This window comes from Mirounga leonina, unplaced genomic scaffold (genome assembly GCF_011800145.1).
Source record: "Mirounga leonina isolate KUSES-001 unplaced genomic scaffold, KU_Mleo_1.0 Mir_115, whole genome shotgun sequence".
Classification (NCBI taxonomy): domain Eukaryota; kingdom Metazoa; phylum Chordata; class Mammalia; order Carnivora; family Phocidae; genus Mirounga; species Mirounga leonina.
Window position 1 is genome coordinate 98,384,292 of NW_023270268.1, and position 14,601 is coordinate 98,398,892.

General features: G+C 43.7%; 1 protein-coding gene across 2 annotated transcripts in view; it reads right to left on the minus strand.

Annotated features, from left to right (window-relative positions):
* Positions 1-237: 237 nt before the first annotated feature.
* TMPRSS7 (transmembrane serine protease 7) overlaps positions 238-14,601 on the minus strand; it is a 31,831-nt gene continuing 17,467 nt past the window's right edge. For both annotated transcript variants that reach the window (XM_035000183.1, XM_035000185.1), the window contains 8 exons: positions 13,343-13,479; positions 11,389-11,496; positions 8,806-8,916; positions 7,892-8,008; positions 6,820-6,991; positions 4,245-4,513; positions 2,567-2,703; positions 238-677 (listed from right to left, as the gene is read on the minus strand). In XM_035000183.1, coding sequence (XP_034856074.1) covers positions 507-677; positions 2,567-2,703; positions 4,245-4,513; positions 6,820-6,991; positions 7,892-8,008; positions 8,806-8,916; positions 11,389-11,496; positions 13,343-13,479 — 1,222 coding nt within the window. In that variant the 3' untranslated portion in view covers positions 238-506. The remainder of the gene's footprint in view (positions 678-2,566; positions 2,704-4,244; positions 4,514-6,819; positions 6,992-7,891; positions 8,009-8,805; positions 8,917-11,388; positions 11,497-13,342; positions 13,480-14,601) is intronic.

Consider the following 14,601-nt stretch of genomic DNA (forward strand, 5'->3'; position numbering starts at 1 on the left):
GACAAAATTGGATTGGAAACCAACAATATAGGTACTTCCTTTGTCAATAACTGAGCTTGGATTCATTTGCATTTATAAAAGACATTTTTGTGCATTTACTTTTATTAGAACACTGAAATCAGGCATTTTTAATGGAATTTTTTATTTTAATAAATCAGATTTGCCTAAATCCTTATAAATATCTGTACCTTGAACAGAAACATAAATTTAAGAATGGATTCTTGAGCATCTCACCCATTTCTTATCTTATTTTAGAGTCTTGATTCATGACATTACTTTAGGTTTCCTAAATGGCCCCTTGATGCTTAAGAATGAATACAGTTCTATCCTTGAGGCAAATTTTCCTGGAATAAAATACATATTAATTTCTCTGCCTTTCAATAAACATCAAATGAAAGCAATCTGAAATTTACAGAAGAAAAAAATTGGGTCTCATTTTATGGATAATTACTGCTTTTTTAAAGAATCTATCACAGAAATCATAGTCAAAACTCCAACTTGTACTTTTACAAAAGAGAAGGGACATATTTATGAATCCAGGGAACAAAGTTTGACACTCTTGTGTAAACACCAGGGAAGTTTGGTCTTCCGCATCCATGTCCCCAGCTAACGATGCCGGTCAAAACCCATTTTCCATCAGTTTTTCTTCGACAAGATAAAGGTCCACCCGAATCTCCCTGCACAAGAAGATAATGTAAGTAGGAAGTACCTTTCTCCCATGATCATCAATTTTGTCATTAATGTGTCTAATGGATTGTAGCAAAACTCCCGTTCTGGAAAGTTTTCGCTTGGCTAATCATTACGTAGTTTGGAGAAGGGTCAGGAAATAATACGAAGCTTCTAACATCATTTTAGAATTATTCTTGCTAAAATCAAAAAGCTGCATTTGTCACAAGAAATGTAATTCTTTAGGCCAAGAGTATCTTTGGAATATTCTTGTAGGGGAAACAACTCTCACATATCCCAAACAAAGAACAAACCTCAATAGTAGTGGAGGTAGCCATAGTAGTAGGAGTGTAGGAGTAATAATGGCTAACATTTATTTAGCGTGAGCTGTCTGCCAGGTACTATTTTGGGTCATTTAGCCCTGACAACAACCTCAGGAACCAGAGTTATCTTGGCAAGTTGACCTCTGCCTCTGGGCCATGCAACTTCAGTGGTTGGCTCAGGATTCTGACAATGAATGGTGAAGAACCACACCCCTAGGCAACCCCTAAGGCTCACTGGCCCACAGCCATCAGGGACAAATCACCCTCATCTGAGAGTCCCTTCTGATACCTCAACTCCACAAAGCAAAGCAAAGACAAAAATAATTCAAAGTGTAAACATAATTCCTATAGTACCCATTCTTTAAATCATAACACCTGGACTTTATTTTTCTAGTTTGGAAGACAGGTAAAGCTGCAACTTAGCTAGAGGCAAAGATTAAAAAAAAGCATTTCCGAATTTGCCCCCGAGTCCCACCCCCCAATTCCAACCCTGATTAGATGAATTCTGACTGGTAGAGAAACTGGACTCTTTCTATTTTAATTATCATGACACCAGCTCTACTAAGTCTAAGCTGACCTGTAAACTTTGGTGGCTAGGTGGAACAGGGCTATAGAACTGACTAACCTCAGGAAGCAGCCAAAACATCGCAGCTTTAGCATTAGACAGGTAAGGGTTCACATTCCAGCTCAGGCATTTACTTACTAGCTGTGTGACCTTGGGTAATTTGCTTACTCTCTCCGTGTCCCAGTTTCCTCTTCCGTAAAATGGGGGTGCAAGAAAGACTTGAATGAATTTATGTAAAGGATCTCGTGCTTGCCGCAAAATAGGAGTTCAGAAGATAAAACCCATTATTATAGTAAGATGAGTTTTCGTGGCATAGTGGCTACGGTTGTGGAGAGATGTGGGAACAGCTCCCACTGCCCTCTTCATCCTCTAAATCATCTGTTCACTTTTTGGCAATCACACAGCTGTCTGCATAGGTTGGAATCTGAGACTTAGAAACGTCCCCACGAAGATGAACTCCAACTTGACCACTGTCAGGGGGCCTAACCAGAGGCATGCGAATGAGTGTCCTCTGTCACCTCTCCCAGTCCTCTTTCCCTTCCCCCGGCCTATGCATCAAAGAGCAAGTGAATAAAACCCTGATATTTCAGAAGGCCATTTGGCAGCTAACCATCCTAAAACACTGTGTGTGTGTGTGTGTGTGTGTGTGTGTGTGTGTGTGTGTGTGTGAGAGAGAGAGAGAGAGAGAGAGAGAGAATGAGAGAGAGAGAGAGAGAGAGAGAGAACTGCTTTGTTTTTTAGTTCTGGTCATAAGAAAATAAATTATGGCAGAATGATAAATCCCAACCTAATTTTCTAAATGTTGGAGGAAAATACATGGGAGCCAGAAAACTGAGTTTTATAGACCTAATTATTTAATCACCTTTCCCTGATCTTAGGCAATTAGATTATAATTAATATCTGAATTAAGGGAAATACCTGTCCTAGTTATTTCCCAGTGTTGTGCAAGTTAAACATGAAAGCATTTATGGAAAGTATAACCTCTTGGCAAAGGAAAGATGCAATGACTTACCCTGCAAGCATCTCTCTTGCCTGACATGACGCCTGCGCAGAGCATCCGTGAAGTGATGATCCCATAGGTGGAAACACAGAGGGTTTGGTCAATGAGCTCTACCTCTGCTTGCTGCAAAACGGGGGAGCCTTTATTGTCTGGAAAACACATGGGAAGTAGAAATCATGATAACGATTACACTTATTCAGGGTGCTATTAGACCATCTACTCACATTATCTCAGAACAATATTTTATGTAAATTCTTTTATAATCCCCATTTTGCTGATGAAGAAATAGAGGCTGAGGAGGTTAGAGGGAGTGCCCGACGGCACACACCTCACAGGTAATAGAGCAGGATTCAGACCCAAGGTCTGACTCAATCATGGGAGCCACTGAGCCATACTCCTTCACCACGGACTTCCTGCTTCCGGTAGGACTGTGAATCCCAACAGTTACTAATACTTACTGGTTGAGAGGACCACCCCTTAAATGGAGCAGCATAATCTGATATATGGGAGAGTCCTGGGAACCATAAAAACAAAAGTTTTGTTATAGCCCTTTCACTTCCTTTTTATCCTGTCTGGCTAAAATTATTCAGAAAAACAAATACACTCACACTCATGCTTATAAAGAGATGTCTCACGATAAAGCTGGTTGAATAGACTCTTCCCTCCTGTGATATAGGATAATGTAATTAAAGCCTGGAACACAGTCCTGATAGGTTACAGGTGTTGGAGCCGTGAGCCACCCTCCCTCATTAGGGTCCTGAGAATCCCAGCAGGCCACTGGGAGGGCATTAACCACATGCCACATGCTGGCAGTGAGCCCTGGAGAAGCTGCCCGCAAGGAATGTTTAGAGGGTGTCAAAACGAGGCCAAGGTTTGCAGAAAATGTGTCTGTCCTAAACCCTTGGAAATGGCTGCAAGGGACTCTGAGAGGCATGGGAGCTGAAGGAAGAGCATCAGCTCTGGGGCAGTGCTCACAAAGCTATGGCTTCTTCCTCTCGCTGCACATTTGGAATCAACCTTGAATCCTAGACCATGAAAAACCTTGACAGAGCAAATGTAGGGACTTCCCTACCAGTCCGACCTTTGTGCATAATGATAGAGACGCCAGCTAGGGTGAAGGGATTGTAAGGAGGCATCCCCTCCAGGCGGTCTGATTCCAGGCTGATGGAACCCAGGGCCTGAATTTGCAGTGCGGGGAGATAAGGGCAGGCTGGCTTTCAGCCCTGACTCTCATCTGCCTGGTGAGTTGCCCTTGTGACGGCCATACTGGCATAATCCAGACAGTTGCCTGTGACTTGACACCATGGGGGGGAGGGGGCGGGCATCCTTCTCTTCTTTAAGAAAAGGAATCGCTTCTTTGGATGAAAGGGAACCTAAAAGTAAAGAGGAATTGCTCTGCTATAGTGGAAAACCCAATAAAGTTTGAAAAGGGCCCATACTATCTATCCAATCTTGCCTTGCTCACAGGACTCCTTCCCCTTGTGAGGTGGGTCTTGCTTCTTTTGGGGGTAAGGGAAGAATATCATAAAATAGGAATAGTGACACCTTCCTCTATTCTACTTCTTAGAATTATCAGAAGCTCAAATGAGACCATATACAAAAACCCTCTCTGTGAACCCCAAAGCACCACATCAATGCAAGTGAGTATTATCTGGAAGGGAAGGGCATGACCATTTACTCGTTCACACACCTGCTTCGTGCCTTCGCCCCCAGCCAGTTACCCAGCACTTCTCCCCACTGCGCACTTTCTGGCCAGCAGGAGGAATGCATATTGGCTGAATGAGCTGTTTCAGGGTCTCAGGCCAGGCCGTACTGAGCTGTAGCAGAGCAATGTCATAGTCAAAGGTCTGACTGTTATAGTATTCATGGACCACAATTCTTTTCACTGGGGAGACGAACTTGGCATTCCCCTGCACATACATCCCGAGGTGAGCAGTCCATGGCGTGGGGTCTGACAACCTAGCAGAAAAGGAAGAAAGTCAGTGGCCAGGATTTGGAGAACCACCCAGGGTTTGGACACAAGCCCTCTGCAGACAGACAAGGGCAGAGGGAGAGGAAGCCCTACCTTCCAATTCCTATAGTAGTCCCTGGCTCTGTTCACTGACATGGCAAAAAGCACAACTTTTCTGAGCCTCCCTTGTCTCCTAATAAAACCAGAGATGAAGGAAGGTATAGTAGGGGTTGTGCATGGTAGCTATGTTCCAGAAAATTCCCTCTCCCATCTTAAAGAACTGCTGGAAATTCTGTTGCCCCTGCTATCTCATGAACCATACACAGGTCAAGAATGTGACTGGAATTAATTTGTTACATTCTTCCTATTCATGCTGACATAGGCATTTGATGGGGACAGACAGGGCCAGTAGGACAGAGGTCTGGGAATCCTTTTGCCAAATTCAAATGATATGAATTCCAAGAGAGTTTAGAAATCAAAGTGCGGTCTACAGCCATACCACCCTGAACGCACCCGATTTTGTCTGATCTCGGAAGCTAATCAGGGTTGGTCCTGGTTAGTAATTGGATGGGAGAAATCAAAGTGCGATAAGGAGGAATTTGATGAAATTCCTTCTTGTCATCTACCAGAAGCCTGAAAGATCATAGCTACAACTGCTCAAGCATGACCATTCACAGGGGCCCCACTCTTTGTCAGCCCTTCCAGAACTCTACTTCTGACCCCTGTGGCCTTGCACAAAGTCACTGAGGGTCTTGCAGTCTCCATGTGAGGTATCCAGCTCCACCTGCACAGCAGCCTTGTTCTAGTGGGGTGAAGAGATTGTTCTAGTGGGGTGAAGAGATTGCAAAAGCTTTGCAAGAAAAATAAGGACAGAGCCCAAAGAGTGTGGCCCCGAATCTGTGCAGCTGACATCTCACAGGTGGCACTGGGGACCCCGGGGGAGTATTAAGGTTAACACAGCACTTGGAGCAGTGTCATAGGGTAAAAGACTACTGATTAAAGAGAAGCATAGCCATTTTAGTCATGAACGTGAATTCTGTAATTTCCAAAAGAAGCAAATAGTTAAATTGTATAAATTGGTTGAAATACTCTACTTTAACAAATTCGGAATGAGAAACGAATGATATATTTTTGTACCTAAGATCCACTAGATTCCAAATGAGGTTACATTTCAGTGGTTATTTGTTCTAAGCTTCCCTTTCACTCTGAGCTGGAAGAGCATCTGCCCCATAACAATCCCATTCGTAAAGGCAGTCAGAGCTCTTCCAACGTGAGCCCTAATAATGGACCTTTGCATGATTCCCCTCTGTGAGATTGTGATTTATAATCAGAAATATATATTTGGTCTTTATCTCGTTTCTGGCACAGCTCTTAAAAACCCTTGGAGTTTCCCAAGTGAATAGAGCCACAAAGCTGTCCTGTTATGTTAATGAGTGACTTTTGGACCCCACCCAAGGTCAGGAGCCGGTGGCCAGGAGAACCAACTATGTGATTGGAGGGTTGCAACTTTCAGTCCCACTCGCTGGTCTCTGAGGAGGGGAGAAGCATGGAGGTTAGAATCCACCACCAATGCCAATGATTTAATCAGTCATGTCTATGTAATGAAGCCTCCATAAACACCCAAAAGGACAGGGTTCAGAGAGCTTCAGGGTTGGTGAACACATGGAGATTCAGGGAGAGTGGCTCTGGGAGAGGGGTGCACCTGTGGCGGGCATGACAGCTCCTCACCCTTTCCCCAAACCTTGCCCTGGGCATCTCTTCCCTCTGGTTGTTCCTGAGTTATACCCTTTGACAATAAACCAGTGATCTAGAAAGTGAACTGTTTTTCTGGGTTCTATGAACTGCTCCAGCAAATTAATTGAACCCCAGGAAGAGATGGTTGGAACCTCTATAGCTGTTGAGCCAGAAGGACGGTGACAACCTGGACTTGCAACAGGTGTCTGAGGTAGGCTAGGAGGGACAGTCTTGTAGGGTTGAGCCCTTCACCTGCTTAATCTGATGCTATCTGCAGGCAGACAGGGTCAGAATTGAGTTAAATTCTAAGACACTCAACTGGTGTCAGAGAGTTGCCTGGTGGTATGGGAACCCTCCCCCCAACCAATACTTTGGAAACTGGGTAAAGAATCATTACCCTTCCACTCTAAATAGAAGTCCAGTGCCCATTCTACACACACACACACACACACACACACACACAACCATTTAAATTGATCGAATGTCCCTAGTGGGCAGCTTCCTTCCACAACTTGAGGACGGATGTATGGTCTGGGATCAGAGAGTATGCCATCTTAGAGTAAGAATTGGGATGCCCTACCTGTTTCCATGGAAACAGTGGGCCGCAGAAAGAAGCCACTCCCTGGAGATGAGCGAGGCTGCACAGTAGGCAGATCCGACAAAGTGGAGGCTGACTTGCCACGGCCAACCCCCTTCCTGCGTGTCGGTGCCCCCAATGATGCGGTGGAGGGTGGAGGAGCCCCCGCTGCAGCCTTCAGGAAAGGAAGGGGCCCGTGATTTAAAAGCAGACTTGGAAGATAAACTGGAAATTAAGTCCGGTTTCGAGCTGCACTGGGAACTGAGGCCCCAGACAAGCAATGTGAAACTTCTCGCTTATCTAGAGGAAATGCACCCACAAACCACTCCCTCCTGAGAACAGGCGGCACACATAGTCTCCATACAATGAAGCACATTGATTCAAGGAGGGGGGGGGGACTTGTTAGCAACTGCTGCCCTGATATGAACAGGAGCTGTGGGACTTAGATTATTAGAGAGGAAAAGATGAATTTCAAACGCAACAGAATTGAATGCGTCTTTGGAGGCGTGCTGATTTGAGAGGAAGCATTCGAGAGAGAATTTCTAAGTCCAAGACAAATGAAAACCTATTAAGAAAAACTAGTTACCAGAGCAATTATTCTCTGGGGCAAATTGTATTGATAAGGCTGCATTACTAACATGCTGCCAGGTGGCCAGTTAGAGACCACATACTAACATACGGCAGATCACGGTTCTCAGGTCGTCACTAAAGAAAGAAGCAGCATTTGGTATTGATTATAACATAAGGCTTAAATAACAGTTATCCACTGTGTTCCAATATGTTTCTTCTCTTGTGGCCTTTTTATTTAGGAGCTTCTCCCTTGATTAGAGTTATCAGAAAGTGAAAGTTCTCATAAACACCTGAGGCTTTGATGCTTGTTATCAAGAAAGAAGACAGAATCCACTCCAGAGTTTTTAATTCTGAGAAATCATTTCAGACGCAGTTCTCCAATATTTACTATTCTTCCCTGGACCCCAACTTTTGCCAGGGGCATTTACCCCAAGAAGGGAATGAAAATGAACAACCGGAAGCTGAGGACAGAATGCAAGGAGTGGGAAGAACTACTTCTGCTTACTGCAGCCTTCTTCATCGCTTCCATCGGGGCAATCCATTGTCCCATCACACTGCGCGTTCTGTTTCCTGAAGCAAATATCATTGCCACACTTAAAAGTCCTCTTGTTACATGGAATGCCTAAAAATGAACAAAAGAGGAAAGAGTTTTTCCTGCCCAGAAACATACTTGAGGGAATGACACTCAACTCCGTCCTCCATGGATGGGGTAGCCGTGGCATCAGTGTTCACTGCTCTGGGAAACATGGCAGAGGCGATGAAGCAAGCCCACGGTGACCAGTCCCCCCACCCCAGCAGAGCCATCGGAAGGCGGGCAGGCAGGCGCACCTGTTGAGAACCAATCCGATGGCAGGTGCAAAGCAGTTGGCCCTATCGCTTGCTGTAGGCCGTGGTCTCTGTGCTATTAATTATTTTGTCTTGTTCTCCAAGAAAATGTTGAGCAAAGACCAATACCATATTCAGTCCTTTCATATCAGTACGGGGAAAATGGGCAGGCTTTGTGAATCACAGCACATTTGTTCACAACTCTAGTGCTGTGTGCTTCTGCAGCAGCTAGAATAGAACATGCCCCATCAGGGTACCTGGTAAGTCCCGCTAGATCACGTCCTCGGCATCCTCTACTCTCAAGCAGCATTAAAAGCAAATAAGCAATGAAAAGCTTCCAGTATTTACACGGACACACACACACACACACGTGTGCACACACTCAACACACACACTCAACTCAAACAGTGACCAACTGTCCCGTTTTGCCTGGGGCCAAGAGGATTCCAGGGAACTTGGATTTTCAGTGCTAAAACTGGGTAAGTCTTGGGAAAACTGGGGCAAGTCAGTTGCCCTAACCCCCCAGAGGTATTTCAGTTCCGACTTAGCAGAGTGTTCTGGAAGAAGAGCAGAGTGCAGAGGACTCTCCCTCACTTTGAGTGCAGTTCTGCTCATCCTGGCCATCCTCACAGTCCCTGAAGCCGTCACAGACCAGAGGGCCATGCTGTCCAAGAGAGCTGGCGTTGCAGGCAGGCTTAAGAGTCACTAGAATGAGAACAGACAGAAAGCTCATGAGCCTGAGACATCAGCTGGCTTCTGAGAGCCAGCAGGGCCCCTCTAATGGTGCACATGGTTAAGATGACTTACATAAAATAAAAAGTGTGTTTTCCTCAAACCTGACACTTGCGTGAGAAAAGCAGAGGTAGAAACTTTGCTGTAATTCCTAGTGCTCTGAGTTTGTCAGCTCTGATTTTTGCTTTTGCCTAAGTGTGTTCAACCCTGGCAATTTGTTTACTTAATCACGATTAAATGCATCGTGAGATTTTCTTTTAAGGAAAATAAAAATCATAGGCTGTTATCGAGATTGAACTTGTCTGGGGTGCCTGAGTGACTCAAGTCAGTTCAGCTCTAACTCTTGATTTCGGCTCAGGTCATTGTCTCAGCATGTGGAGCCTGCTTAAGATTCTCTCTCCTCTCTCTCTCTCTTCCAAAAAAAAAAATTAAATAATTAAATACATAAAATTGAACTTGTCTGCCTTCCTAAACAAAATGGGAGTGTCCTTACATTGAAGATTTTGTCTTATTCATCTTTGTACCTCAGGCCCCTGACTACATAGTAGGTGCTCATTAAAGTTTTGTTGAATAGATTAACAGCTATGAGATCTTAAAGGACAATGGGCTTGTGATCTGCGTATAAGGAAAACGCTCTTTAAAATGATTTTGTCCTGGGTGATCCATTTCCTGAACTAAGAAACACCATTGTAAATTATCACAAGTTTTCTTCTTTGGAATATTTTCATGAATTGCCTTTGGACAAGGGACAGGTGCAGTAAATTAGCAAGCACTCTTGGAAGGTATGATTCCTTAGACATTTCTGGTTTTGTGAAAAGTGATCATTTTTGTTATCTGCTCTCGTGTTTTCAGTGGCATCTCTTGTTAGGGGTGTGGGGTAGCTGTGGAGGACATGGCTGCCCGGAGATTCTCATTGAGCTTCCGGGTGTACCTGGCTGACTCCTAGAGAATAATTTTCAAAATGGCACAATGAGAAATAATGATTACTAAAAACAGCCCTTCTTATTTTTTTTTTAAAGATTTTATTTATTTATTTGACAGAGAGAGACACAGCAAGAGAGGGAACACAAGCAGGGGGAGTGGGAGAGGGAGAAGCAGGCTCCCCGCAGAGCAGGGATCCCGATGCGGGACTCGATCCCAGGACCCTGGGATCATGACCTGAGCCGAAGGCAGACGCTTAACGACTGAGCCACCCAGGCGCCCCAAAACAGCCCTTCTTATAAAGTAACAATAATCACTTCTGTTTGGAGCATCATAGCAGGGAATGATAATAATGTAAAAAACACCAGCAACCTCACTCACTATATAACGGCCAGCATTTATTTTCTTAAGCAATAGAAAACCCTGTAGATTGAAAAGGTCAGTGAGCCATAAGTTAAGAGAATTTGATTTTGTTTTGTCAAAAAAAAAAAAGGTATAGAGTCATAGGTTATTTTTCATGAATATAAGTTTTTCATAGTTATATTAACTCTACTATCTCTCCAAGAATATGAAAGAAATTAAATAGCTTCACCATTGCAATTGTATTTGAATTAAAATCTGGATCTTTAGGAAAAAGTGTTGCCAATGGTGTCATACGGTCTGGTGAACTATCCTCCCCATGTTACACCCTGAAACTGGAGGTGGATTCAGGAATGATGTGCAAATAGTAACAAAAAACCAAGAGAGAGAACCTCTGTCCAAAATAGGAATGTCCAATACCCTGCCCCTTAGTCATTGCAGGTGTGACGTTGTTGCAAACTATACAGGTAATAATAGTAATAATTCTCTCCTTCACAACACCTGTGCTCCATGAATGAATGTGCTGAGTTGACTCCTCTGCAGATTCTGAGCTACTCTCTAGATAAAAGATCTGTGCTTTGAAAGAGGATTGTTAGTTGAAGATTGTGGTTCAATGAATTGCTGGCCGCAGATCCTCACTCCCTGTGGTAGTATTATACACCTCCACCCTCGCCATGGCCCCAAAGTGTGCAGGATAAGCTTCCTGCCCCTTGACTATGGCCTTAGCTCTAGGACTCACTTTGACTGATGGAATATGACGTAAGTGATGGTGTACTGGTTCCAAGCCCAAAACTTACGAGGAACCATGTGGTTTTGCTCACTCCTCTTTTGCTTCTACCACTGCCATGGCCAGCCCACTAGTTCAATGAGAAAAAGAGCCATGAGCAGTAGATCTGACACCAACCTGGAAAGAACCAAACTTAGGAGGACCTACTGCTTAAAGCGGAGCCACCCAGCTGGGGCCGGTCTAGATCAGTCCTATCTCAACAACCCATGGATGCGTGGTCCAGAATAAATGATTGTTGTCAGCCACTGAGTTTGGGAGTAACTTGCTATGCAGCAATAGATAACAGCTACAAAGACCCAGGATATACACCAGCAGCAACAATGGCCCTGAGAAGTTACTTATTCATAAGAAAGCCATAGTACAACTTGAATACCCACCACAGAAAAGTTCGTCACTTTCATCAAAGCAGTCATTAACTCCATCACATCGCTGGGCCTGAGGGACACACAAGCCAGAGGAGCATCTAAAAGATCCAACAGGACAGGCTAGAGACAATAAAACAGAGGAAGCCTTGTGTGAGTCTCTCAACGTCATCAGACCACATGAACAAAGAACTATGAAGTACTAGGTGGTTAAGGAATTGGCAATGTAGCGATAGTAATTATACACTTTTTCCATCAAATCAAGCTATAGGTGATAACTGAAAGACAAAAAAGATGAATTTAGGAGAGCAGAGGAAAGTAAACTAATCCACCAGAGGCTCTGAGTGGACACTGGATCCAGGTCACGTGTATAATCAAACTTCTACTATCTCCATTTTTTCTCTCAGCAATCCGGCTTTGTCATTGACTCGGAGAAAGCAAAAGCTGGAATATGCTTTAGAGAGTCCAGCAGTCTTAGTGTGAAGTCTTTAGACTCCCCAGGGAATTACAAATGGCCTTCTGGTGTCTCTGAATCCTATATGATCAGATGCACTGTTCTGAGGAGTCTGTGCTTTTAATTACATTATCAAGTGATCTCTGTCCCCAAATACATTAGTAACTACTGATCTTAGACACTTGGGCCTAGAGAGATGAGTGACTGGCCTCAAAACTCAGGACTCCTGCCTTCTACCTCCCAGTCCACCTCAACCAGGCTACTCGTCAAAGATCCATTCCCTGCCTGATCTTGAATCATAAATCCTGGGCTTATAGCTAAATATATTAGAAATAATAAATCCTCCTTTGTTGCTATGGTCTGAATGTTGGTGGGCCCCACAAATTCATATGTTGAAATCTTAGTGCCCAATGTGATGATATTAGGAAGAAGGGCTTTCGGGAGGGAATTAAGTGATGAAGGCAGAGGCCTCATGAATAAGATCGATGCCTTTATAAAAGAGGCCTCGCAGAGCTCCCTCACCCTCTTCCACCACATGAGGATACAAGAAGTCTACAACCCAGAGAGAGCCCTCAGCTGACCATGCTGGCATCCTGATCTCAGACGTCCAGCCTCCAAAACTGTGAGAAATAAATTTCTGTTCTTTATAAGCTACGCAGTCTGTGGTATTTTGTTAGAGTAGCCGGAACAGACTAAGACATTCCCCTTGTGCACAAGAATGGCGGGAACGCATGGTCAGGTCTTCTACTATCTCATTGGCACACATGGAGAGGGTAGGTTTCTAGAAAATATTCATGGTTTGAAAAAAACAATTGAAAATAAGATGGCTCACTATTTACCTGCTATTCTTGCTGGAAATGGTAATATTCTGCTAGTGAGAAGTGTAATATTCCAGATCCAGAAGCGGGTATATTGGCAAAGAAGGAAGGCTCTAAATGAGCTTTCTCTCAAGTCTCTCAAGTGGTTAACCCTTACTTTTTCCCTTTTAAAACGTGTTGAGAATTTCCTGAGGCAATATCTACTCTCTCCAGCCCTAAAGACTTCCCTTAAACACTGCTGACCACTTCCTGGCCACTGTCCCCATGGTTCTTGGTGTGGCAGCTCTCCCTGTGGGTCATGGGCTAAAGTGAGTCACAACGGTTGCTTTCTGATCCACCAAATGTTGGTATAAACATCATATGTACAAAGATTTATGAGTAGCAAGAACAAGAAATCAAGAAATGGTTTTGTCCCATATTTCAGGAATAAGGTAAGAAATTATTTTTCAATTGTACCAAATAATTATATTATTTCTTCTATAGTTTAAACTATAGCCATAATAAATACATAATTTTTGCCTTATTTATTATATATTTTGTTTGTATTACATATATTTATATTTATTTACATATTAGTAGTAAATAGCAGAAATAAATCCGTTTTTATTCCTTAATTTCTCAAGGTTTAGAGTTACAAAGTATTAGGCTCTGTTTAACCATTTATTAGGGTTTTCTAAAGAGCTAATTCCAGGCTTACGTTGACTAATGTTGTAACTTCCATATTCCACCAAAAGTGGCTTGTCGGAAAGCTTTGAACTGCACTGCAGCTCAATGTGAGCGAGCGGACTAGGCACTCGGAAAACCGTCTGGTGATCCATGTAGGAGCCACAGTACCTGAGGAGGCGAGAGTCAGGGAAGAGACATGGATGAGGGTCTGTCAACTGCATCCCCATTGACAGTGAACGCACTGATACTTTGGTACTTTGGGCCTCATAAAATGAGATGCTTACGGCAGAGCTAATGGTAGTTCTCCAATCTATGCTAAGTGACTGTGACTGAGTAACTTCGGTCCCCTTGATTTTCTACTCTGCTAAATACAATAGCACTGCTATTGACTGTTACCTAGTGTTTTCCTCGCTAATACTTATTATCAGAAGAACTATGGGTCCTCTCTTTTTTTCTGCGTAAATAACGATGTAACAACAAGAAATGCCTGCTTTTGCCCACAAACGTCGCCATGGAGCTGAGTAGAATCCATGAGCTCAGGATGAAAATATGCAAAGAATCCCAGCAATACTTAAAGTAAAACACAACAATGTTTTTGCAAACTCAATTGAAAACCGATGTGTACTTTGGGGCTTGTCCTTGGTAGAATTTCAAAATAGTAGTGTCTGTCTGCAATATTTCCTTACCTTGATTTTTCTTATTTCTTGTACCTAAGAGGAAATGCCCCTCCTGTTAGTAATTCTCATTATATGAGCACTGTGGTTAGTAGAACATGAAATATTACTATGCTGGGGGCCCATGGTAAGTTAGGTCTCTGCCCTGTGTAGGCAAAGCTCTTCCCAGGGTGAACCCTACAAAGTCTCAAAGGGAAACAGCAAACAGGCAGGTTGAGGAGGGACCTCCTCCACTGGAATCTGTGAATGCCCATCACTCCTCACCCCCATGGCCCTTGGGAACCACGAAAGTTCCATGGGTCAGACACCAGCATTCTATGGGAGGACCCCAGAGGTGGTGGTTTTAAGGTTCAAAGAAGGAAAGTGTTCACATATATTTCAGGAGGACTCTTTTGCAGCTGGGCTAAAGTTCAGGCCCTGATTGGTTGATAGACCAGCTCCTGGGACAGAGGAAGAGATAGCAGCTACAGGTAGGTGGCCACTTGGTGAAGTGGAGCCAGGCTCTGAGAGACACCTGGAATCCATGTTAACCTTTTGGGGCCAGGATCCAGTCAATCATCTTGGGATCAGAATCCTGTTCTGAAAACATAGTCCTTATCATTTGTATCTTGTAGTG